Source organism: Protopterus annectens, chromosome 1.part2 (assembly GCF_019279795.1).
Source record: "Protopterus annectens isolate FY-2018-M chromosome 1.part2, PAN1.0, whole genome shotgun sequence".
In the NCBI taxonomy this organism is placed as follows: Eukaryota; Metazoa; Chordata; order Ceratodontiformes; family Protopteridae; genus Protopterus; species Protopterus annectens.
Window position 1 is genome coordinate 974463695 of NC_056727.1, and position 25985 is coordinate 974489679.

Sequence of the window (25985 nt, forward strand, 5' to 3'; positions counted from 1 at the left end):
AACGTGCTCTGTTTGACACATATGGGAAGTCTATTCCATAGCATGGGCAGTCTCTGGGTTATAAACCTGTCCCTCCAGCATGTTCTGTTGATTGTGGTAATGAGGTTGAGGTCTCTGGAACGTGTGGTGTGGAGGGATTGGGATTTCTTTAGATGTAGCATTTCTAACAGAGCTGGGTCAGACATGGCTTTGTAAGTCAAACAGAGATCACCTCTTAGTAGATGATATGAGGCAGAGAATAGCTGGAGTTTTTTGAGTCTGTCCATGTAGGACATGTGTTAAGGCCTAGAATCCTCTTTGTGAGGTACTTTTGTGGCCTTTCCAGCTGTTGCATATGTCTAGTGAGGTACATTCCAAATGGGGCATTATACTTGATGACTTGCCTAATGAGGGAAGAGTAGAGAGAGATGACGACCTCTTTCTTCCTGAATACAAAACCCTTGGTAATGAGATGTGCCACATAGAAGGACTTTCTATCCACAGTGGCAATGTGGTGGTCAAAGGAGAGGTTGCTATCAGCCTGTTTCCCCAGATCTCTTATAACGCCTTCAGTGTTCAGTGGGCTCCCATCAATGTGGTAATTAGAAGGAAATGAGTTTTTCCCAAAGGGGATGATGACACATTTTATGGCATTAAGCTTAAGGCCATTGTTTCAACACCAGTCATTGGTCTCAGTGAGGCCTTTCTGTAGGATGTCTACATCACTTAGGGTGTTAATAATGGCTCCCAGCTTGCAGTTATCTGCGAACTTGGTCAGCCAGAGTCCCTCCATGTTGGCCTGGACTTCTGAGAAGTAGATGCCAAACAGGAGAGGACCCAGGATCGATCCCTGTGAGACTCCACTCATGACTGGTTGGCAGTCTGACTTGGAGTCCGCTACTTTCATACTGTGGATTCTATCTGTGAGCCAGTTTGCAACCCACCTAGTGATATAGGGGTCGATGTCTAGTTTGGTGAGTTTATCAGTAATTCTTAAGTGGGTAATGGTATCAAAGGCCTTGGCCAACTTGAGATATGCTGTATGAACTGCCTTGCCATCATCCACAGCTCTGGTGACTGACTCAAAGAAGTCAACCAGGTTGAGCAGGTGTGATCTACCTTTCACAAAACCAAATTGCATGGGATCTAGAGTTTGGAGATTCTCTATATCCTTGTTAATTAGATCCATGATGATGCACTCCATAGCCTTACATATCAGACTCAAAAGGTTAATGGGGCGATAACTGCCAGGTCTGTAGTTGCTCTCCCTTTATGGAGAGGGATCACTGTAGCAGTGTGCCATTTGGTAGGGACAAAGCCTGAGGTGAGGCTTTGATTGAACAGGGCACACAGATGTGGTGCCGGTTCACTTTGTAGTTCATGTAGAACACATCCAGGGATATTGTTGGGTCCCATGGAAGCTGTATTCTTGGCCTTGGACAATGCAGCTTTAACCTGTGCTGCAGTAATGCTGGGTGCCTGGCATTCCTCTGGTATTGTGATTGGGCCTTTGTGGGAGGAGAGGGGTAAAGTTGGCACTGAATCTGTCAGCCAGTATGTTGGCAATATCTGTTGGCTCAGTATAGGAGGTACCATTGTGAAGTAACTCAGGTCAAACCTGGGTATTGCCGTGGAGATTTTTGATATAACTATAGAAGGCTTTGTGGTTGTTTTTAGTGTCTGCTGCAATTCTGCCTTCATAGCTGGCTTTAGAGGTTTTGATGAGGGATCTCAACTTTTTGTTGAGGCTAATAAGGTTTTTCCAGTCTTGGGACTTCACCTTTTTCTACAACAGTTTCTTCCTTCTGTTGTAGAGTTTATTAATGGCAGGGGACCACCAGATTTGCTTCCTTTTTTTGAAGGAGACCATCTTGGTTCTGTTGGGTATGGCTATTTCCATGAATTTATGTACGTGTTCGTACAGTGCACTGGTGTATGATTCGGCAGTCATGCATATATTTTCCATTGACATGAGTGCCATGAAGTTAGCCACCTCTGTTTTTAGGAGCCCAAAGTCAGCTTTGGAGAAGTTTTTCATGGTGGCTACCTTTGCAGGGGGTGGGGGGGTGTAAGCAAGAGGACTTGACTATTGGTGTAGAGCAATGGCTGCCCATGTTAGTAATAACCAGGTCAAGGATGTTGCTTCCTCTAGTGGGGATAAGAATGAGCTGGTCCAGGGCACTAGAATTGATGAATTCCTGGAAGCATTTGGCCAGTGTATTGGTGCATGAGTAGTTTTCCCAGTTGATGGAGGGGTAGTTGAAGTCACCTAGTATGAGATTGTTGGGTTGTACCCTAATAGTTTCCAGAGTGCTTAGGAACGTGGAGTGAGAGTCCTGGGACATGGTTGGGGACCTATAGCAGGCTACGACCTGAACCGCCATCTTATCCAATGTTAGTTGTACCTGAAGCATCTCAGATGCTTTATGCTGGGCTACTAGTCTGGAGGTGTGCATATCCTTTATGAATATGGAGACACCACCGCCTTTGGAGCTTCAGTCCATGTTCTGGGGCCAAAAGTTGTTGAATGAATTATAGTCTGGTAGTGCAGGGGTGCTTTCTGCTGCTTTAAACCAGGTCTCAATTGCAGCACAAATGTCAGTGTTCTCCATTTTGAGGAGTGCTTTGAGCAAGTGCATCTTGATATTTAGACTTCTAGCATTGAGCAGCATGACCCTCAGATTGCATTTATTTATAGCTGTTATGGTGGTAATTTGGTCTTTAGAACATCACCTAAAAAAGGCACTATAGGGGTGGCAAGAGCCTTAGCCAGTATCCAGAAACCCAGGGGTGACAAATGCAGGCCATCTCTGACAAAGCATCAAGGTCTGTCTATCATGTCATCCCAAGTAAACAGATACTGGATCCCCTTAGAATGACACCAGAAACTTAGCCAATTGTTGAAGTCAATCATTTTTTCTTGTATTGTAGTACCATTCTGGATGATGGTAGGATGCTGCTCAGGGCTAGGGTCATACCTGCCTGGGTCACATAATCCAAGAGCACCTCCATGTCTCTTTTCATGTAGTCCAGGGAGGCACATCTCAGGTCATTTACACCCACATGGACAGTAACAGAGTCATACTTGTACTTGTTGTGGAGTGACCTGAGTGCGTGTGTTATGTGTTGGATTCTGGCACCTGATAGACAGCTGACTGTTACCTTCTCCTTATTCAGCCTAATGAGTGGGACATCAGTGTGCCTCACTATCAAGTGACCTATGATTAGTGTATTGGGCAAACTGTTTTGCCTTAGGGGCTTAGGTTGAGTGGCACACTAAGTAGTTGAGCTATGTGTCTTGTGGTTTGTGCAGTGTTGTAGTGGTCAAGTGCATTTCTGCCTTGGAGGTCTCTGCTGTTTGGGTAGATTTCTGTTGAGAGCCTCCGTGAAGGTGGGTATGTGGTTTGTGTTTTTATGTCAGAACTGTGATGGTGGGTGTTCTAGAGGGCTATGTGTTGCATGTGGTGTGGTGCAGGTGTTGAACTTCTCTTGACCAGCTATTCTGGTCTTGGCTTGAGAGTGCATGGCTTCCAGTTTGGATATATAAGTGCATCTCTCACAATTTTGTATGTTGGGAGGTAAGAAGAGAGGGTTGTCTGTGTACATGAGGCAGTTGCTACACTGCCTCAGAATTCCCAAGTCCACCAGGTTAATAGGAGAAAGCACAGGGAACTGACCTTTAGACATGCCAGGAGGGACGGTCATTATTACTAGGTACTGGAGCTGTTTCCTTATATATTCCTTTTACAGGAAACATGTCACTCAAGGTGTCTGAGTCTGTACAGAGCACTGCCAAACAGTTGAGGGGAAACTAATTTGTAGACCTTGAAAATTTAAGGATGAAGTATTTAGGCAGAGTGAGAAAGAAATCAAGCAGTACTTACTGAAAAATAAAGAATTAGCTTGTCAAGAATAATGAAAAGAGGGGAGTCACATGAATGGCTACTGCCTGGCAACTACTAATGCTGGTCTCAGCATAGCTTCACTCTGTTGGGATACAATGCTCCTTTGCTTCTTCTCTCACCAGAAGCAAAATGTTAGCACCAATCCCAAGAAGAGAAGCAGGCCACAGCCTGTCTGGTGATCCCTAGTCTTGTACCAGATGATGCGAGGGTCTGCAGGCTTGTAGCCTTTTTCTGGTAGATGCCTCGAATAGCAACCAGACCAATCAGGTACATTAAGCACAGACACTCAATCTCCAACCAGAAACAGTCAGGAATCAATGCACTCTACTCATACTCTCACCAGGATCAGAATATAAGTACAGATTCCAAGTATCACATTGGCCTTCCGTTTTGCTATTTTTAATTACTTATTTTTGGATCATTTAATGTAAGTATATGTTTTATCTCCTTATGATTCAATCCAGCTGTAACTCATTTACTAACCTTCTGTGGAGTGATGTGTCAAAAACACAGTCCAGGTTAATACTAGGGACCTTCCTTTCTCTCATTCTGTCTCCTTATTCTGTACTTATCTATCACACCTGCATCCCATACTTCTCTCCTCACAGCTCTGTTAATTGTATCTACCTGTACCTTACCCTTGCTGTACTTATTGACAGCTGCAAAAATGCAACAGCTACTTTTGGTTAAACCTAATATTTTAAATTGTCGGTGTTATTATACAATTTTATGTTGTATGTTAAATAATGCTACTTGTCAATACTGTACTGTACTGTGTGAATTCAAATTGATGACTATAGTGTGTAAATGTTATAGGTTTTCTTCTCGGGCCTCTGCCTATAAAAGGACCCATGTCCAGTCGGACTTTCCTGGTAACCAAATGTAAAATCAATAATAAATAAATAAAAACATTCAATCTCATTTAATCTCACATTTAAGGAGCTGTTCATGTTATGTGTCATTAAACAGAGCTGAGATTAACAGGAGCTGCATTTTTTTAATTTGTAAAAACAAGCGCATAGCAAGCACACAATAAACAGGGCACAATAACTAGTGTGGACAGTGTACTAGGCAATCCTGACAACATTTTTTTTTAAATTATAAAAATAAACACGCACTAAGTACCTAGTGAAGTGATTTACTTCTACATACATAGTTTGCAAGTGGAAAAGTAGGGAATACTACAGAATCATGCTGATAGCAAGCACTTGTTCTATATGGTGAGGAAAAAGTGACACACACATATGCTCCTTCTTCCCAAACAGCTCATGAGCAGTCTATTCCAGAAGTACACTGTTTGCCGAAGTGTGCATCTTAACAAGTTATCCCTCTCATTGTGTATTTCCTATGCTCCCTCATGCACACAATAAGCAGTACACAACAACCAGTATTAGCAGTGTATTAAACAATCTTGACAAGAGCTGCTTTTTTAATTTGTAAAAGCAAGCCCACAATAATCACTGTAAACAGTGTACAGTGTTATGTAATCCTGACAATAAGTACAATACACATGTAATACTGTTAATGTTGTACTGTTATATTACATGCAGTCTTATAAATTTTTATCAAGGACCCGTTTAAAATGCTGGGTAAATTCAAAGTATATTGTACCAGCTGTTATAAACTGTTCAAAAGTTGCAGCACCATCTGAAATTGCAGAACCAGTCTTCATCTGTCCGCATCACTGCAACCTTATCATCAATGTCATCAATGTCAACTGCATCTGTAGCATCCTGAGGTGCTTGTGAGGAATCAGACTGTTCCTGGCAGGATTAGTTTATGATCATGGCCTGAATTACTGCATGCAGTTGTGATATTGATATCTATCAGTCATCCACTTCTGTTACTTGGCAAGCAAAATGTGCCACACAACTCACTGCTTGAAGATATAGATGATGCCCTGGCCATAAGGCTAAAGCATGCTCATTGTGTTGTAGCAGAAAGATTAACTTTGTTGCAGTGAGGTTGTGAATATCAGCAGTGGTGGATGGTGACTCCAAAGCAAGGGGAGCCACAAGAAACAACTGACCTCATAGGACTAAATGGAATGGATGGCAGTATATTATGACAGGGTAAGTTTTGAGCATGGTTGCATTTCTTAAAAAAATAACTGGGTAATGCACTACTGGACACACTGAAAAGCCTTTAGTAGTAGTTTTACTTCTCAGTACACATGCCAGCATAGCTCTCAACCTTCCATCTCCAAAATGTAGAACCCTACATCTCATAATGTGGAACAAGTGGACAAAATATGGAAAACTTGCTAACAGCTCACTAATATCTTCAACTAGGAAGGTCACAAAATGGTTAAAATTAGTTATTTTATACCTAACAAAGATTATTTTCATAAAGGAATGAGATTCACAATTATTAACCATGGATATTATTTAAAATAATTCTTAACACTAAATGTATGACAGTCCCTTTCATTGTGGAACAATGTGGAACATAGAATTTTTCAAACTCAAAGTGAGTAATGATTTACACTTGAGAAGTATGCATGGGTTATTTTGAGAAAGCTTTTATTTAGACATACAGCTTGGTTGAATACCATCTACTAAAATGCCATGAAACTTAACATCTCTAAACACAAAACTAGTTAGCCCAGATTGCCTGAAAGTATTTACTTGAGAACATAGCTGTGATCAGTCATTTTCATCCACTGACTAACCCAGTATTTACCCATTATAGTTACTTTATTTACTGCATATACTTAGGATATATGATTGTGATCAAGTAAAAGGTAGTAATAATTGTCACAATAAAGCATTTTAGTTGTGTCATTCAAGTCAATCTTTAAATTGATCAATTGGTAAAAAGATAAGTTGCTTTCATACTCAGACAACCGCATTAGTGGCTATAATCTTCAATAATTTGACAGAAAACCAAATAATTTATAAAGCACAGACCAAACATGAGGCAAAGTCAAAGAGACAGTTTTTAACTTTGCTTTACATACAGACAGCAGCCAGAAAGAAATGCAGTCAGACTTTAAATTGAGCACACAGCAAACTGATTTCATTTAGATGTTAAAATGATCATATGACAACAGGATACATTTCATCCACAACCACCTCCCTTCCCGCAATGATTTTTCAGGAAACCAAGAATTTTACTAGGTACAGACCAAAACAAGAGGCAAAGTGGGGACAGTCTGCAAAATCAGGGGCAGTTTCAAATGTATTTCACATGTAAACCGTGCAAAGTTATATTTTAAAATGAGCACAAAACAAGCTGCTTTCATCCACAATCACCCTGCAGCACCTTATTTACTGAATGAAATTATCAATACCATATCTGGCTGCCTGCCAAGATTAAAAAAACACATACTACCTCAGATTATTGTGACCCTCTACAACAGTCCACGACCCTCTGTTTAACATTCCTGAGTTTTTTCAATGAATCATGGGAAGGGAATGAAGAGAAACTTGCACCACAATGCAAAGGTTCGCTGACAGGCATTAATTCATTTTTAAGTAAAGAATTGTTTCTATACTTTGAATTAAGTAAATAAATAAATAAATAACATTACCAGCCCCTGCTGCTCATGTACAATGGTAGACACTGAAAGTATACAGGGGAAATAACTTGGCAGTGTCGGCCACTTAACATTTTTTATACTAAAGTACATTAACAATTATGTTTGAAATGTAAGTTAGCTAATATAAATTAGCAGTGCTGAACATGACAAAACTTTAAAATTAAATTATTTTGTTGGCTGGCCAAGGACTCCCCAGAAATGTGGGCTATGAGCAGTTGCCCACATTGCCCCTATTATAATCCAACATCATATGTTCTTAAAAATTACTTTTTAATTAATGCAACTCTGTTAGCTTGTATAACCCATTCAAGAACTTTGCAGTGAAATATTGCTCCCTCTTGCTAGGCAAGTACTTGTTCATTCTCTGACTGCCATATTTATTCACTTCAGGGTCACAGGGGAGCCAGACCCTATCTTGGCCCTCAGTGAGCATAAGGAAAGAAACTAATCCTGCATAGGATGTTAGTCTTTCATGGGATGCCAGCAAAGACTCACTTATGTATACTTGCAGGCAATTTAGAAGATCTCTAGTTCACCTGTGGCATGTGTTCATGATGTAGTAGGAAACAAGAATATCCAGCAAAACATCAGAGATAGATAGAGAGAGAGAGAGAGGAAAGACATGCAGAGTCGACACAACACAGCAGGCAAACCAGCTGACAAATGATCGCGAGAACTAAGTTCCGTGAGGCAGCAACACTAACTGCTGCGTCACTGCACCACCTTGCTAGGTATTTACATTAGTCTAAACTTTAAATGAATAATTCATTTATATCTGATTAAAATCTCATTACATACCTAGTGCAAGCATTTACACAAATAAAATATTTAACAGGTGGTACGCACCAATACTAATTTGCTAAAACTTGAAAAAATGAGCATGGCAAGAAATCTTTAAAAATGCCTTGCTAGTTCTTGTAACTGCTTCCATGAATCAGACAGTTCAAGCACTTTACACTTTGCAGTGCTGTTTGTCAACTAGTCCTGACCCTACATAAGATTCCTCTACCTGTGTGTTAAGTGGTATATGAGGAGAAAATATGGACCAAAAGATATTTGACCTCATGCTCCTACGTTTGTGAGGCCAGTGCTCTTTTTTAAATGTTTTTTATTAAATCATATTTAAAACAATGACATTGGTACAGATAGATTAACAGAAAAGAAAACAAAGCACAGTAACATTGTTCATTGTTATTTTCAAGCATCATTTAACAATTTTAATTCACTCCATTACATACAATGTACAATGTCTGCCTTCCCTTAAACCTCATTCTTTTTCCTGAAGATCGTTCTGCAAGTATTTTTCCCACAAATTCCATTTACTTCTACGTAATTGTTTCCTTCCCTTTTCTAATGATCCCACTTCCAGTTCTTTTATGTCCTTTGCAAAATCTGGATTGCGGGCTAGAAACTACCTTCCATACTAGGGATTGATAACAGAGTATATAGGGTAAGAATTCCTTTAGAGAGGCTTTGAATGTTTGTAGGTTTGGATTACATGTAATGGATATATCGCAGGATGGAATTTCGGTGTTTTTGCAACAGTGTGGGAGTGGAGACAGAGATCAGGAGATTAATTGGCTTTGTAAATGGAGATGAGATGTTTTTTATTAGAGCGAAGGGGTCTGTTAGGGTGGTAGCAAGAGGAATGTTGTTGAGGGCAGGATAAGTAGACAGTTTAAAATTATGTTGTGCAATAGCTAGGTGAGGTAGATGGGGAGTTCAAACCATTTTACTGAGTGGTGTATGGTGAGTTAGTAGCAAATGTTGCAATCTTATTGTAGAATGCTTTGAATTTAGATTTTAGTATGACTTGGACGTTTGCAGGGATCAGAGCTCCATATATGAGTGAAGAAGGTGGTATATAGTTGCAAGGGTGATTTCTGTGGTTGAATTTAAGAAATGTTTGCGATGGTGCAGCATGCTTATTTTTGGTGAGTTTTTTGTTGTTTTGGATGTGAAAATCGAATTTAAGATGCTCATCAGTTCTCATTCAGGGTAGTTTTGCATGGGGACTAATTCTATTTCAGTGTTTTTTTCAATGAAAAGATTTTAAAGTTCTGTTTGCTATTACACTTGGTTTTGGTATTATTTGCATATGTACACAAGTATGATTAATTAAATCTTACAGAAAATATGCAAGATAAGATTCTGTCTGACATACCTTGATAATGTTTGCCAAGGAATTTTGGACACAATGGAGTTCCTAGTTTATGGAATCTTAACGTGCACTGAAGACAGTGTTTATGATTTAATTATTTATGGCTGTGTTTTGGCTGGTTGGTGTCAGATATATAGTAGCATTTTTGGCAGTTCCTTTGTGTTTATGCTCTGTATAGGGTTTCCTTTATAGTTACCATGGTAGTAGAATCTGTTTCAAATCCACAACAGGGCATCATTCTAAGGAACTGAAAGGAAGTGCCACATAATTAACTTTTGTGCTCTTGACCAAATTTTTTCGTTTATCTTTCAGATTATGGTAATTTTTTTGGTGTTCTGGGTATATTTATACATTTTCGGAATCTCCTGTTTTCCATGCATGTATCTTGTTTTAGTCCTTATAAGTCAGATGTTTTGCATTTAATATTTTTTTGATTTTGGCGCAGTGGTTAGTGTTGTCGCCTAACAGCAAGAGGTTCCCTGGTTTGATTCTCGGCTGGGGTAAGTTCTGTGTGGAGTCTGCATGTTGTCCCTGTATTCATGTGGGCTTCCTCTGGGTGCTCCAGTTTCCTACCACACTCCAAAGACATGTAGTAGGTGGACTGGACACCCTAAATTGGCCATAGGGGTGTGTGTGTGTGTGTGTGTGTGTGTGTGTGTGTGTGTGTGTGTGTGTGTGTGTGTGTATGTGTGTGTGTTGTGGAAGAACTACCACAGCAGGGCTAGCCACCCTGCAGTATAAACCTTGGCTGTAGATGATTGTCACTGTTGAAGTGACACCCCGACCCCATGTGCAGAAATGGGAAGAAGGTGTGGATGAATGGATTTTTTTTTTTTACTATCTGCTTTCTGTGATTTTCTAATAAATATTTTTAATCAACTGTCATGTCATTCCTGGCAAGCGTCCATGAGTATTATCAATGCGTCTAGCAGAGTGGTAAATGCAGATTGCTGATAGGATCAGTTGTTGATGGTGGGGGCTTAGCAGATGATTTATAATTCGAAAGGTATGGCACTGAGCACCTCTTGTGAGTCTCCAGGAGGAGGCCATGATACATGTGAGAGAAATTATTAATTTAACTAATGGAAATATGACACAGTGACACTGGACATGCTCAGTTTGGACTGCTTCACCACCCATCACCAGTGCTTGCCATGCCTCTAAAGTAAAGGGTCTTTTATCAGCTGCCTCTATCAATGATGATTGCTGGTAGCCTGATCCTTGGCCTCCACCCCCTTTGCTTCTTAAGCTTAAAAACACATAATGGATAGCTACTTGGTCCTAAGGGCTTTGAAACAAAAGATTACTCTGGGGAAAGCAGTTGGGATGAGCTTGAATCAGAAACTAGACAATCAGTGGGTTAAAGGAGGGACAATAAATACACCTTGTCTTTTTTTAACAAAATATGTGAGATGTTTAATAGTAAAATGACCAAACAGGATGTAGTTTTATTATAAAACAACAAGCAAAAAGTGATAACTGTAAGCAGCAACAACAAGAAAGACTAACAGTGAGTCCCAGCTCTACTTTCCAAAAAGATAAAATTTATTCCAAGCAAGTCTTGTCTCTAGCGCCTCGGCCAACAGCCTTTACAGAGTAAAACAGTCAAACATATAAAACTTCCCAATATATATACAAGATGAAATAAAACAATTAATTAATTATACAATCAAGTAATTAAATCTCATTAATAATACATCTTTAAAGCTATATCTCTTAGATAAAGCTCTGCCAATTACACTCTTTATTCATACCATATGGTTGTAAGGTTCCATACTTCATAATCAAAATAGACTCTTTTTGTCTTAATATATTTTTCTGCCATTCTGTATTATTATAATAAAGAGGAACATGTTCCAATATGGAAACTTTTATATGGTCTGTATTACCAAAATGTGCAGAATTAAAGTGTTCAGCAATGGGACTATTTATTTTATTATTCTTTACATCCCTAATATGTTCTTTGATTCTTTCTGATAGTGTTCTTTTTGTTTCTCCTATATAATATTTATTACAACTGCAAAATATGGTATAAATAACACCCTTGCTCATGCAAGAGTATCTAGTTCTTGTGGTGAAATTCTGTCCATTTATTTTAACTACTTCATTTACTATATGTTTACACACAGAACACTTTCCACAAGGATGTGTTCCTACAACCTTCATATATTCTAAACTGTTAGTACAAGTTTTTTTATATATACTATGTACTAAAAAGTCCTGAATACTTTTACCTTTTTTGTATGATGTAATTAATTTGGTATCTTTCAGAGATAAAATATCCTTCTTCATGAAATTCCAATAATCCACAATTAATTTATTAAAAAAAGAAGAAAAATTGGTGTATTTAGTAACAAAAAATATTTTATCCTGGCTAGATTTCACATTATTTTGACTATTATATTTATAATTATTGTTAAATGTATTGTTACTTTTTTTATTTCCGAAAACTCTATAAAGACTATTTCTTACACTTACTGGATCATAGTCTCTGGCATTAAATATTTCCGCTATTTTTAATGCCTCATTATAGGCTACTTCTTTATCTGAGTTTAGTCGCTTTATTCTCAGAAATTCCCCATAAGGGATAGAAGTTAAAGTATGGTAGGGATGACAACTATCTCCCCACATCTTCCAGCTGATTTCATCAAACTTTCTGTATATACCTGTGTGTATTGGGGAACCATTATTGCCCCTTAGAGAAATATCCAGAAAGTTAACTTGGCAGCCACGTTGTACATCACTAAATTTGATCCCAAATTTATTATTATTTATTATATCAATAAAGTCTATAGATGCATCAAAATTATCTTTACAAATAAAGATGAGGTCGTCGATAAATCTAAAATATTTCAGAACATTATTTTTAAAGAATGGTACTCTGTACAAAAATTCATTCTCGAACATTCCCATAAATAGGTTCGCATAAGCTGGCGCAAATGCGGCCCCCATAGCTGTACCTGTCAACTGTTTGTAGAGAATGCCATTGAATTCAAAGATATTATTTGTTAAACAGAATTCAACTAATTCTAAGATGTAGTGAGTTTTAGGATTATCCCCAAAGAAAAATTTAATGGCTTCCAAGCCCAGTGCATGGGATATATTAGTATATAAACTCACTACATCCACAGTGATAAAATACATTCCCTCACACCAATTTATGTCCTTAATCTTTTGAAGGAAATCATAAGAATCTTGTATATATGAGGGTAACATCAGAACTTGTTTCATTAAAATTTCATGCAGCAGAGTGCACAGGTTATAAGTAAAGTAGCCAAAAGCTGAAACAATAGGCCGACCAGGTGGTCGGTCTAAGTTTTTGTGAATCTTCGGTAAACAAAAGAACTTGGCTACTTTGTTGTTCTTAATGATTATTTTTCGATCTACATCTGTTTGAGTTAAATAATGTAGCCTAATACCTTTTTGTAGTAGGGCATTGAGCTCTACTTCTGCCTTCTTCAAAAAGGTTATATTTGTTTCACAATACACAGTTTTGTTGTCAAGGTGTTGCATGCACATGCTATAGTAATCACATGAATTTAATATGACCAGCTTTCCCCCTTTATCCGAGGGTTTGAAAATTATATTATTATTCTTACTTAATAACTGTAACTTCTCCCATTCTTTTTTGTCAGATTATAAACATGCTTTTTACTCATAAATCCTTCTAGTTCTTTATCTAGTAATGTATATAGCATTGATTCAAACTTCAGTATATTAGCATTTTTACGTGGTGGGAGGAAACAACTAGTACTTTTCAACATGTGAGTATCTAGTAAATCATATGCATTATTACCACCTTCCTCATCCGATAAACATGAGTAAAAGCTGTCATTACTCTCTAAATCACTGTCAGATAATGAAGTTATCCCATAGTTAACATTACTAACAGAAGTATTATCTAACCTAAAAAAATATTCCCTTAAATACATTTTACGGCATAATTGAAACAGTTCAATTTTAAGCTCATATTTTTTAGGTATACAGGTAGGTATAAACTTGAGGCCTTTTTCCAAAATAGCTATCTCTATATCATCAAGTTTGTAATTTGATAAATTAACCACATAGCTACTATACACATTATGTCCATCTACCTTTCTTATAGTGTCCATCGCCCGAGTCTCTATGGCGTTCTGAGTTGGTCCAACCCCTTTTCCTCGTATTGACATAATGTTCATTTGATTCAGGATAGGTTTTTCGAAAAGCTTCCGAACTGGCTGCCTTTGGTAATTCTGGAAAATTATCCCTTTCATCTTCCTCCCATGACGAGGCCCCACTTTCACCTGACAGGAAATTCTTGTTTGAATGCTGTTCCGAAATCGGATTTCCCCTCTGAAAAGAGACACTCTTTTTTCGGCTTCTCTGATGACTCGGGAATACGAACGCCCTCTTGTGTTCGTAATCCCGTATGTCTCTTGTCAGTTTAGATTTTTTTCTATCTATTAGTTCCTTCTCATAATCTAATAGCTTCATGTTGATATTTAGAAGGAAATTCTCTAAAGTAGAGTTAGATGTAATATTCACTAACTGTTCACAAACTTGTTTGGTTTCCACAACAAGTTTGTCTTTTTTCATATTGTCCCTTTCAATTAGAATTGACACCCATTCTAAACTGCACCGATGTGCAGCCGCTATCCATCTTTCATGAAATTTAAGTTCCATCTCATTGGTTAAATCAAATGGTGTAGATGGATTTTTAATGGACCATAAACCTCGAGGTGTGATGTCAAGTTCAACATACCTTTCTAAGCTGCCGATATTATAGAATGTTGATGTTTCTTTAAAGATGAGTCTCTCCAATTTTGAACATAGGTCTTGTGCATCTGGATTATCGGAAATAAAGTTCTTTTTCCCCACCATAGCAAATGGGTTAGTTGTAGTTCTTTTACGGGAATTCTCCCATTTTTTTATAATACCTAGACTGGATCCACCTGAAGCTTCTGGTGTAGCAAGTTTTGTAGTCGATGTATCAGCATCATTAATAGGTATAACATTTGTACGACCAGTATTTTCACCACTCCGATTAAACATCTCCATACCAGTTTCTCTAAAAATACGTGGAAAGGAGCACATGGACTCACTTGTCATTATAAAACAACAAGCAAAAAGTGATAACTGTAAGCAGCAACAACAAGAAAGACCAACAGTGAGTCCCAGCTCTACTTTCCAATAAGATAAAATTTATTCCAAGCAAGTCTTGTCTCTAGCGCCTCGGCCAACAGCCTTTACAGAGTAAAACAGTCAAGCATATAAAACTTCCCAATATATATACAAGATGAAATAAAACAATTAATTAATTATACAATCAAGTAATTAAATCTCATTAATAATACATCTTTAAAGCTATATCTCTCAAATAAGGCTTTGCCAATTACACTCTTTATTCATACCATATGGTTGTAAGGTTCCATATTTCATGATCAAAATAGACTCTTATTATTTACTCTTTATTATTTATGGCTGTGTTTTGGCTGGTTGGTGTCAGATATATAGTAGCATTTTTGGCAGTTCCTTTGTGTTTATGCTCTGTATAGGGTTTCCTTTATAGTTACCATGGTAGTAGAATCTGTTTCAAATCCACAACAGGGCATCATTCTAAGGAACTGAAAGGAAGTGCCACATAATTAACTTTTGTGCTCTTGACCAAATTTTTTCGTTTATCTTTCAGATTATGGTAATTTTTTTGGTGTTCTGGGTATATTTATACATTTTCGGAATCTCCTGTTTTCCATGCATGTATCTTGTTTTAGTCCTTATAAGTCAGATGTTTTGCATTTAATATTTTTTTGATTTTGGCGCAGTGGTTAGTGTTGTCGCCTAACAGCAAGAGGTTCCCTGGTTTGATTCTCGGCTGGGGTAAGTTCTGTGTGGAGTCTGCATGTTGTCCCTGTATTCATGTGGGCTTCCTCTGGGTGCTCCAGTTTCCTACCACACTCCAAAGACATGTAGTAGGTGGACTGGACACCCTAAATTGGCCATAGGTGTGTGTGTGTGTGTGTGTGTGTGTGTGTGTGTGTGTGTGTGTGTGTGTGTGTGTGTGTGTTGTGGAAGAACTACCACAGCAGGGCTAGCCACCCTGCAGTATAAACCTTGGCTCTAGATGATTGTCACTGTTGAAGTGACACCCCGACCCCATGTGCAAAAATGGGAAGAAGGTGTGGATGAATGGATTTTTTTTTTTACTATCTGCTTTCTGTGATTTTCTAATAAATATTTTTAATCAACTGTCATGTCATTCCTGGCAAGCATCCATGAGTATCATCAATGCATCTAGCAGAGTGGTAAACGCAGATTGCTGATAGGATCAGTTGTTGATGGTGGGGGCTTAGCAGATGATTTATAATTCGAAAGGTATGGCACTGAGCACCTCTTGTGAGTCTCCAGGAGGAGGCCATGATACATGTGAGAGAAATTATTAATTTAACTAATGGAAATATGACACAGTGACACTGGACATGCTCAGTTTGGACTGCTTCACCACCCATCACCAGTGCTTGCCATGCCTCTAAAGTAAAGGGTCTTTTATCAGCTGCCTCTATCAATGATGATTGCTGGTAGCCTGATCCTTGGCCTCCACCCCCTTTGCTTCTTAAGCTTAAAAACACATAATGGATAGCTACTTGGTCCTAAGGGCTTTGAAACAAAAGATTACTCTGGGGAAAGCAGTTGGGATGAGCTTGAACCAGAAACTAGACAATCAGTGGTTTAAAGGAGGGACAATAAATACACCTTGTCTTTTTTTAACAAAATATGTGAGATGTTTAACAGTAAAATGTCCAAACAGGATGTAGTTTTACCCTCCATGTTGCATGGCCATTTATATTGTCAGCATTAGAATATGAACACAGGCTCCCAGTGAGGGGTAGAATCCCCATCCTTCTGGTCTTTCAGTGTACATGGCAAGCCTGAAACCTGCTGAGCTATCTGATACCTGTTATGTATAGCCACAAAACTTTAACTTAGATTGTTTACATAAGGAGAAAGAACACGTTATAGGAGTACTGACTTACAATGCATGTTATCATTTTCTCCTGGGTTGCTTTTGGTGGAATATCTGTGTGGAACTCTTCTTATAGATTATGACCTACTGTGATGGGATATCTCCATTAACAGAAAAATACAGCTGCATATGAAATTGCCATAACTGGAATTATAATAACAGCAGATTGGCATCAACCCCTTTTCCCCCATTTTGTACATAGGTTCGGGGTATCACCTCATCAGTGACAGTCATCTTCAACCAATGTCCACACAGCCAGGTGGCATATAATAACAGCACATTTTATTTTTGTTTTCTTATTCCCATCTCATGATCTTTCCACAGTTTTTTTTAAACATAAGTTGTATCTTTCAGCTGAGCACTTTTTACTCATTATATATGGTGTTTGCTCCATTCAGTAAATTTGGTTATGTTAATTGAAATGTATATTTATTACAGACAGAAAAAAAACAGGAAGCCTTGTGGTTACCCACTTTTCAGTTTGACTAGAAACCCTCCAGTGCAGATGGGTGGTCCTGTGAAATAACTGCTAATGGCTGCTTCCATAGGGATAGAGTCCAAAAGGTCAGGAGCAGCAAAGTAAAGCATGCTGCCCACCAAGGAGAATTGCTGTCCTGACCTGACATCTGTGCCACATTCCTGCATATGCATGAAGCAGGGGGGGAAGAAGTATCTTAGTGCAATTCAGGGCAGGAGTCACAGACACAAGATTCAGTTGTGGAGGTGCACTATGCTTCACGACCACAGACATGATCACTCTCCAAAACATTGTTCTACACAGTCACTACCTAATGTGATCCCAAAGAAAGTAATACGAATACATGATATTATATAGAGCATTTTCTGATGACTGCCATGGTCCCTACAATACCTCCCAAGCACTTTTGTTAATACAGCATTTGGGCAGAGCAACCCACATACCAGAAGATACTATTCTAAAGATGGGCTTTAGTTTTAGAATCTGGCAATGAGTATATCTTTCAAATGTCCTTTGGTGTCAAGGAGGTCCATGACATTTATTCATCATCTGAATCCCGCTTTATCATGCTTATATCCACACAGGGGGGTCTGGGATACACCCTACACTTATCAACTATATTACAGTGACCATGAAACAGTGGCAGACCACTTTGCAATTAAGCCATGATAAAGGACAAATTATTATCCCAGGAATAAAAATTCGAAGGGGGATATTCCAGGGGTGATTCTGTCACTGCTGCTATTCTGCCTTGCCCTTAACCCATTAAGCTGTCTACTTAACAGCTTAGGCCATGGTTATAATTTGGCTCCTAGAAAACAATGAAGTGTAAAGACTTCTCATCTTCTCTTTGTCAATGATTTAAAACTGTATAGATCATCAGATGAGGAACTGAAAGTACAACTGCAAGTTGTCAAAACTTTTTCAGATGATATGAGAATGTCATTTGTTCTTGATAAATGTGCAAAGGAACCTTTAAAGCAGGAAAATTGCAGCACCAGGAAAACATCAGTTTGGGACACGATATAAAATAACTTGAGCAAGAGGGAGTGTATAACTATTTGGGAACTGATGAAGGATCAACAATAAAACATGAACAAAAGTGAATAAAACTTAATAAGGAGTACTTTAGAAGACTTAATTTAATCCTGAAAACAGCATTGACATCTAGGAACAAAACCCAAGCTATAAACCAATTTGCTCTTCCTATCCTAACTTGCAGTTTTGGAGTGAGTGACTGGCCCCAAAATGTGTTGGATAGATTAGATAAAAAAACAAGAAGGATGCTTCATGCCCACCAAAGGATTTATAAAAATTAATGCATACCAAGATTATATATTCCCCATTTCGAAGGAGGGCTGGGCCTCCTTGAAATTGATTACATGTATAGATCTACAATCATGGGACTCCACACATATCTGCTGACCTCACAAGACATAAATGTAGTGAAAGTTTTGAAACATAAGGAGAATAAATATAAGATGACTTCTCTGCTTAGTTTAGCAGAAGCGTGAATTGAAATCAAACCAGGAGTAGATAAAAATCAGGCACCAACTGAATGTGCCAAAAAACAAAAGAAAGAATATAAGGTAAAAGATCAGGTGAGAAGGCAAGAAATGTGGAAAAATGCATAAATATAGTTGCAAGCATAGAAAACTCTTGGAACAGCTTCATGTTGATCAGAACTGAATGCAGGAATGATTAATGAGAGGTGAATTTAAACCAAAAGATGAAAGGTTAATATTGGCGGCCCAGGATAGTGGACTATGTACACATTGGTTTACGAAGTCCATTGAACATGTGGGAGAAACAGACAAATGTAAATTTTGTAAAACAGAATTGGAAACAGTCGCACATCTTTTTGCTGGTTGTGATATACTAATGGCAGAAGGACTGTATACTGAAAGGCATAATAATGTGGCAAGACTGATGCATTGGAGATTGTGCAAACATTACAATACTGAAGTAGCTGAAAAGCATTGAAAACATGCTCCACAAAGCATTATAGAAAATGCCGAAGTTTATATCACAGGAGATCACCCATTGCCAACAGGTCAGAAAATAGATGCGAGAAAAAACAGATATAGTAGTTCATGAAAAGAAAACAAAAGTAGCATTGATCATTGAAATTGCTACAATCAGTGACTACAGTGCCTTACATACAGAGATATACAAAGTCATAAGATGCCAGGATTTGCAGGCAGAAATGATGGCAATGTGGAAGAAGGATACCCAGACAGTTCCAATAATAGTAGGAGCAACAGGCCTTATAAAAAGAATTTAGAAGTGTACTTAGATATGTTACTGATGTACATCCGCGGTGGTGCAGCGGTAGCATTGTTGCCTCACAGCAAGAGGTTCTCCCGTTCGATTCTTGGCTGGAGTGCGGGGAGTGCCTTCTGTGTGGAGTCTGCATGTCCTCCCCACGATTGGGTTGGCGTTCGAAAGACATGCGTAAATGGGCGTGCCTTCGTTGAAGGTTGAACGTCGAGCTGGCACCTCGGCATTTGTCAAAATCTATTCCCAATCATTAGTGGACCGGAGTTCCGCTGTGGCGACCTCTAACCGGGAAAAGCCAAAAGACAACAACAACTTAGATATGTTACTGATACATGTTAACTCTGTACAAACTGCAGAAGTCATTGCACATTGCGGGTGCTGCAAAGAGCATTTTTAGCTAATATCAGAGATTGAAACAATACTAATTTCATGAACTTTAATCGTACTCTGACTAAAGAATGGGGTCCACTCCTGTCATGGTATTAGAAACCCAAAAGACTTGGAGAAATTAAAAAAAAAAAAAAAGACAACATACACTATAGTTTACAAAGTCCATTGAAAAAGTGGGAGAAACAGAAACATGCAAGTTCTGTAAAACAGAACTGGGTACAGTTACACATATCACTGCTGAGTGTGATATACACATGGCTGTGGGTCTGTACACTGAAAGACACAATAATATGAAAACTATTGTATTGGGGAATTGTGCAAACAGTACAATATAGAAGTAGCAGAGAAGCATTAGAAACATGAACCACAAAACCTTAATGGCAGTGATGAAGCTTATCTCCCACGGAATCACTCATTACCCACAGTCAAAAAAAAGAAAGAAAGAAAGAAAACTAGATATAGTAGCCCAAGAGAAGAAAAAGACAAAAGTATTACTGATATTTGAAATTGCTACACCCAGTAATTTTAGTGTATTACACATGGAAAGACACAAAGTCTTAAAATATCAGTATTTGCAAGCAGAAATGAGAGCAATGTGGAAGAAAGATATGCAGACAGTTCCAACAGCAGAAGGGGCAACAGAATTAGTAAAAAAATGTACACTCATACTGAAACGTTTTACCAATACATGTAACTGCATATGAACTGGACAAGGAGACAATTCAGAGCACACTGCGAGTGCTGAGAAAAGTATCCTTTGCTAACGTCAAATACTGAAACAATACTAATTTTATGAACTTTAATCATACACTGAATTAGAAATGAGGTCCGCTCCCATGATAATATTAGAAGCCCAAAACATTTGGAGAAGTTTAACCACGAGACAGAGGTTTTTGTATTGTAAAACAAAAGAGATGGGTATTTGTTAATGAATAGTGGTCACATGAGTGTGTGCTTTATATACAACTTTATTTACTAGGAAACATTATGACAGCACAGAAGAGTGACTTGCTCACTTGCAGTTATTTAAGTTTTACACACACACACACACACACACACACACACACACACACACACACACACACATACATATATATATATATATATATATAGAGAGAGAGAGAGAGAGGGAGAGAGAGGGGATTGACAACTGTGGGGTATAAGGATATGATTTCAGACGTTTAAGAGTTTTTTGTTCATTTGTGTTGTATGTATGTGTATACATAAGTGCAGCTGCCTTTTGACAATGGCTCCAAAACTGGTGCTCCATTGGATGACAGATGTCCCATTAGTATAGGGCCATAGTATATGAACTGAAGTATACAAATATCAGAAATTATATGGTGCTACTCATAAATGTGCACCTTCTATATTTTGACTTCTCATATTGCTACCTGTGCTTCTGGCACACAGTTGCAGTGTGGTATCCATTATCCAATGTGTCACTCCCACATGTGTTATTTAACAATGTATACCCTGTATTTCACATGCACTATGCCAGTGATGGCGAGCCTATGAGATGCATGTCAAAGGTGGCATGCCACGACATTCTGGGTGACACACCAGTGTTCAGCAACACCCAAGTTACCACAGAAACTGCTTTTGCATTTGTTGCTCATGTGAAGTGCATTGAATTATTTTGTGCCAGGAGCCAGTTCAATAACACTGCTGCAGAGATAAGGAAGTTATTAACCTCAAAGACTATTTCGGTATACTGTCTCCATACAGTCTGCAAAGGGCAGTGCTGACATTGTTTTCTCTTTGTGGTTATACTTCTGCAAAGGTAAAGAAGTTTGCATTTCTCGAAGTGTGCTGTTTTACATTCCTCTCAACTGTCCTTCTTAATCCCTCCTAAACCTGCAACTTTTTAAATTTAATAATGACAATAATTAGATTTGTAGACTAATTTTACTTCAGAAAATGTATATTAATTCACGTTCATTTTTTATTGTCAGTGTCTCCAATTGATAGTACTAGTAGTTTAAAACTGTCCATGTCTCTTATTTCTAGATTTGTCCTGATTCTGTTGAGATTTATCCCTGATGTATTGAGTAATGCAGTTTTATTTATTATTTATTTATTTATTTAATTATTTTTATTTATTTTTTTTTTTTGTGGGGTGGGGGGTGGTAAGCAAGCAGAGTCAAGTTAGGCATATTCTGAATTTTTGTCACACCAAACCCACTGTGCTGTGCCAAATTTTATTTGTTTACCTACGTGTCTAGATCCCATTTATTGGAATCAGGCAAAGGGAATATAATAAAATATGAAGCACTGCATGATTTGTGACCTACATATAGCTCATACAAACCAATTCTCAGAGTCTCCTCTATCTTGCAAACTCTCAGAAGCTTTGCCCAAGCCCAAAATGTCTTTGTAATCCAGACTGTTTAATCCTTGACTACACTTTCTTGGTATTCCTAAAAATGTATAATGTGCTACAGTAAGTTCTAAGATGTGCTGTTATAGTAAATTCTTGCAGAGAAAACTTTGATTTTTTTTTGTTCAGCTTCCTTAGTAAGACAGATGGCACATTTAATCTTAGAAACAATGTGCTGTATAATATAGTAGACAGACTTGAAAATGGGATATATGAATTGCAGAATCTGAAAAGACTAAAGCCCTATTGTTCATGGCAGCAAAAAAGGGTTTACTGATTAGGCATCATTGAGAAATTAAGGCAAGAGAAAGAGGATTTTCTACCCATCATCTATATCCAGTTATAGGTATTAATAACAATGTTTTTACAAAACAAAATGGACCTCTGCTTTTAGTATTTTGACAAGCAGTATGTTACGTTGTTAGCATGTTATAAACGGTCATGAATGTAAAACATCAAATATTAATCAACACAATTCCTGGTAAGCAAAAAATAAATAGTTTAAATTTCAGACTGGTAAATGATGCTATAATATTTATTGTCATGATACGTCTGCTACCTTTAGAATTCTCTGTATACTAACTAAATATATTTAATTATAAAGGTACTTCTTGGTAATAATTCTGTATTTCAAATGCAGTGTGTCTGTTTCTCTTTTAGTACCTTCCATCATTAGGCTTCCCTAAAAGAATTCACTTGATGAACCCCATGGTGCCAGGGCTGACAGGAAGCAAAATGAGTTCATCTGAAGAGGTCGGGTTTGTAGTTCTCACTGGTTTTTTTTTTCTTATTTTGTTAAAAGTAATAATGAAATTAATGCAATGAAATGTGAGTAACTGTTAACCAAAGTGGTGTTTGCGTCCAGAAGAAATGACAAGTTGAATGCTGCATTTATTTTCTAAGGCCATTAGAGGTGATTTGAAAAATTTTATATAGCAAGAAGTCTGGTCTATTTCTTTCTTTCTCTCTTGGTTAATTGCTAACTCGTTTATCTGATTTTAGATGTAAAACATCAGATCAATAGCCACATATTTTATCTAGAGAAATCCTCAATGAATTTAAAGAAATGTTCTTTGTAAAGCCATTTTGGAGTACAATTTGTCAGTGCTATAAGTACACAATCACTTTCTTCTGAAGTACATTTATCTTTTTAGTGTGCTGACTTGTGCTCCTGCAAGAAATACTTCACTTTGCTCTGTTCCCTCTTCCTCTGTATCTCTGAACTCAGATCAGTGCAGATAGCATGTCATTAGCTGCATAGTGAAGGATAATTGTGAACATTATATTGTTGCTATTATCAGCGGTTCTGTCTCTTCATCTGCATTGCATATCCCTTCAGTTTTTTTTTTTCAAACGTATTTTCTTTACATTTTGGTGTATTACAAAACAAACAATCTACCATGTAAACAATGTGTATAATGAAGATGTATGCTACTTAACTTAGCGTAAAAGAACCAAATTAAACAATATGCAGAACATTTAAAACAGAAAGCAAGTTTATCAGCTACAATAATTGGATATAACAATTTCCAGTTTAAGATAGGTCAATAATTTGATTTAAACCTCTCCATGATGTTTTCCAGTCCATTATTTTTTCTTGAATTTGAGAGATACCTTGTATTCCCTTAAAAAGTAGGTTATGTAAGAAGAAAATCCTGTCAGCAACATCTCTTGCAGGTTAATTAACTGAGCAGGCAAATAGAGCTTTAATAAAGAAGATAAAGCTCTAAGCAACAATGCATTATCTTTACCTGTAATGTCCATCTCAAAGTTTAAGATGCAGTGTTGCCAGGACAAAGTATTTACTAGCAGCAATATTTATGTTGACATTATGGAATAAGTGAAAAAAGAGTTTCCTGTTACATGGGACTAAAATATTTGTAGTTTGTGCATGGCTCAAAAAATGCAAAACTACAATAAACTTGGTTAAACTGAGCTGCAATACAAAGTTAAAACTTATGTGTAATAACTGCACAAAGAAAACAGACACTTTATAAAAATGCATATATATATATATATATATATATATATATGTGTGTGTGTGTGTGTGTGTGTGTGTGTGTGTGTGTGCACGCGTGCGAGCGCGTGTGTACACATGTCACATGAGGCCATCCTGATGGATCATTAAAGAATATGCTTTGACCCACTGCAATAATATTGAATCTATATTGGACCCACTCAAGGCATAACCAATATCTCCTATGTCCAAAAGCAGTTCAAAACAGAATGAATATATCCATAATAGAATGCAAAACTGTGATTAATACCAATAACCTAAATAAGCTGACTAAGCTAATTATGAACATTATTCTAAAACTATCCACATTATTTGAAAACTATCCATACTCAGTGATCTCCACAGAAGGCACCAAGCTGAAATAAGATGCATGCTCTTGTCTCATAAGAAAAATTAAAACATGGTATTAGTATAGCGCTACTAAAATCATATATGTATGAGTATAGAAATATAAGGGAAAAGAGGTAGGTAAGAAAAGATTAATATTACAGTTGGCTGACATACAGAGATGAAAATGATGCATTTCCTCTTTTAGATCAAATACTTAGGAGTAACAGAATAGTAGAATAAAATATGTGGATAAATATAAACAGACAGATCTAAAATGTCGATATAAGTAGGCTGAGGGAATAAAATATAAGAAGTCTAGACAAGTATTAACATGTAGCAAAAACAGCAATATTAACATATATAACAGAAAATAAAACAATATAACCATCTATCTGAGGAAGCTATAACTTTAAGTTAAGAGTATGGCTGCAAAATGAGCAATAAAGCATTATGGTGATAGAAAGTTAACTAAAGAAAAATGTGAATGTTAATGTTGTTTGTAAGTTCTCATTATTGATATACCTATAATGACAAAATTTGTTTATAAAAGTAGATTTTTGGCCTGGTCCTGTGTAGCACTAAAAGCTGTAATCTTACACCATGAAGTGTAATATCTGGAGTCTATAGATGCAAGATGAGCTAAGGCTGGAATATACAAGCAGCAGTCAGTCTGATCTGAAGCAAAGCTGCATGAACCAGCAGGCGAATGTGAGAGAACATGAGAAAGAACACATGGTAAGGTAGCCAGCTCTGGTTTGAAATGTATCCCTGTTCCAAAGAGATAATTTGTTTACAAATGTACATTTCTAGCATAGTCCTATAAACTAAGGAAAGAAAAGAAAAACAACGAAAAGCTGCAATTTGATATCATGAAGTAAAGCAGCCAGAGTCTAAAGCAACACAGTGAACAGAGCGTTGAAATGTACTAACTGTAATCAGAATGACCGGAAGTAAAATTGAATAAAATAGCAGGTGCATGAGGGAGGGGATGAAACAGAACATACAGTAAGATAGCGGACTGTCTAACTGACTCTGCAGTAAAACATCATATTAATGAACACTTAAGTAAGGCATACAATGTAGATGGTAATCTGGATGGGTATGTATCATTACTACAAAGAGAGAATTTGTTTTATAAGTGCAAAAAAGCAATAAGAAACTGAAATTTTATACCAGAGATTATAATAACTAGAGTCCAAAGCAGCAAAATAAGCTGAGGATGAAATATACTACAGGAGTTAGTGATCCAAAGTAAATATGCACAAACACATAGATGCATATGGAAAGGCATGAGACATCACACACCACTTTAAAAGGTAATCGAGACCTTTGAAACAGAACCATCAAAAATCATCTTGTCTGGTAAATCAAGGGGAATATGTTAAGTTGAAGACGTGAACAGAGTATTTAAATGTGGGCTTATTGGAAAAATAAGAATATGAAAAATAGGTTAAATATTTAAAAGCTCAATGTAGGGTCATAGGTTATATTTTCCACAGGGGGTATTCTGACTAAAAAAACAGA

The 25985-nt window shown here is 37.4% G+C and overlaps 1 protein-coding gene across 2 annotated transcripts in view; it reads left to right on the forward strand.

The window, feature by feature from the left end:
- Nucleotides 1–25985, forward strand: part of LOC122792485 (tyrosine--tRNA ligase, cytoplasmic-like) — a 212499-nt gene that overhangs the window by 100764 nt on the left and 85750 nt on the right. For both annotated transcript variants that reach the window (XM_044060257.1, XM_044060258.1), the window contains exon 7: nt 22775–22867. In XM_044060257.1, the coding sequence (XP_043916192.1) occupies nt 22775–22867 (93 nt within the window). The remainder of the gene's footprint in view (nt 1–22774; nt 22868–25985) is intronic.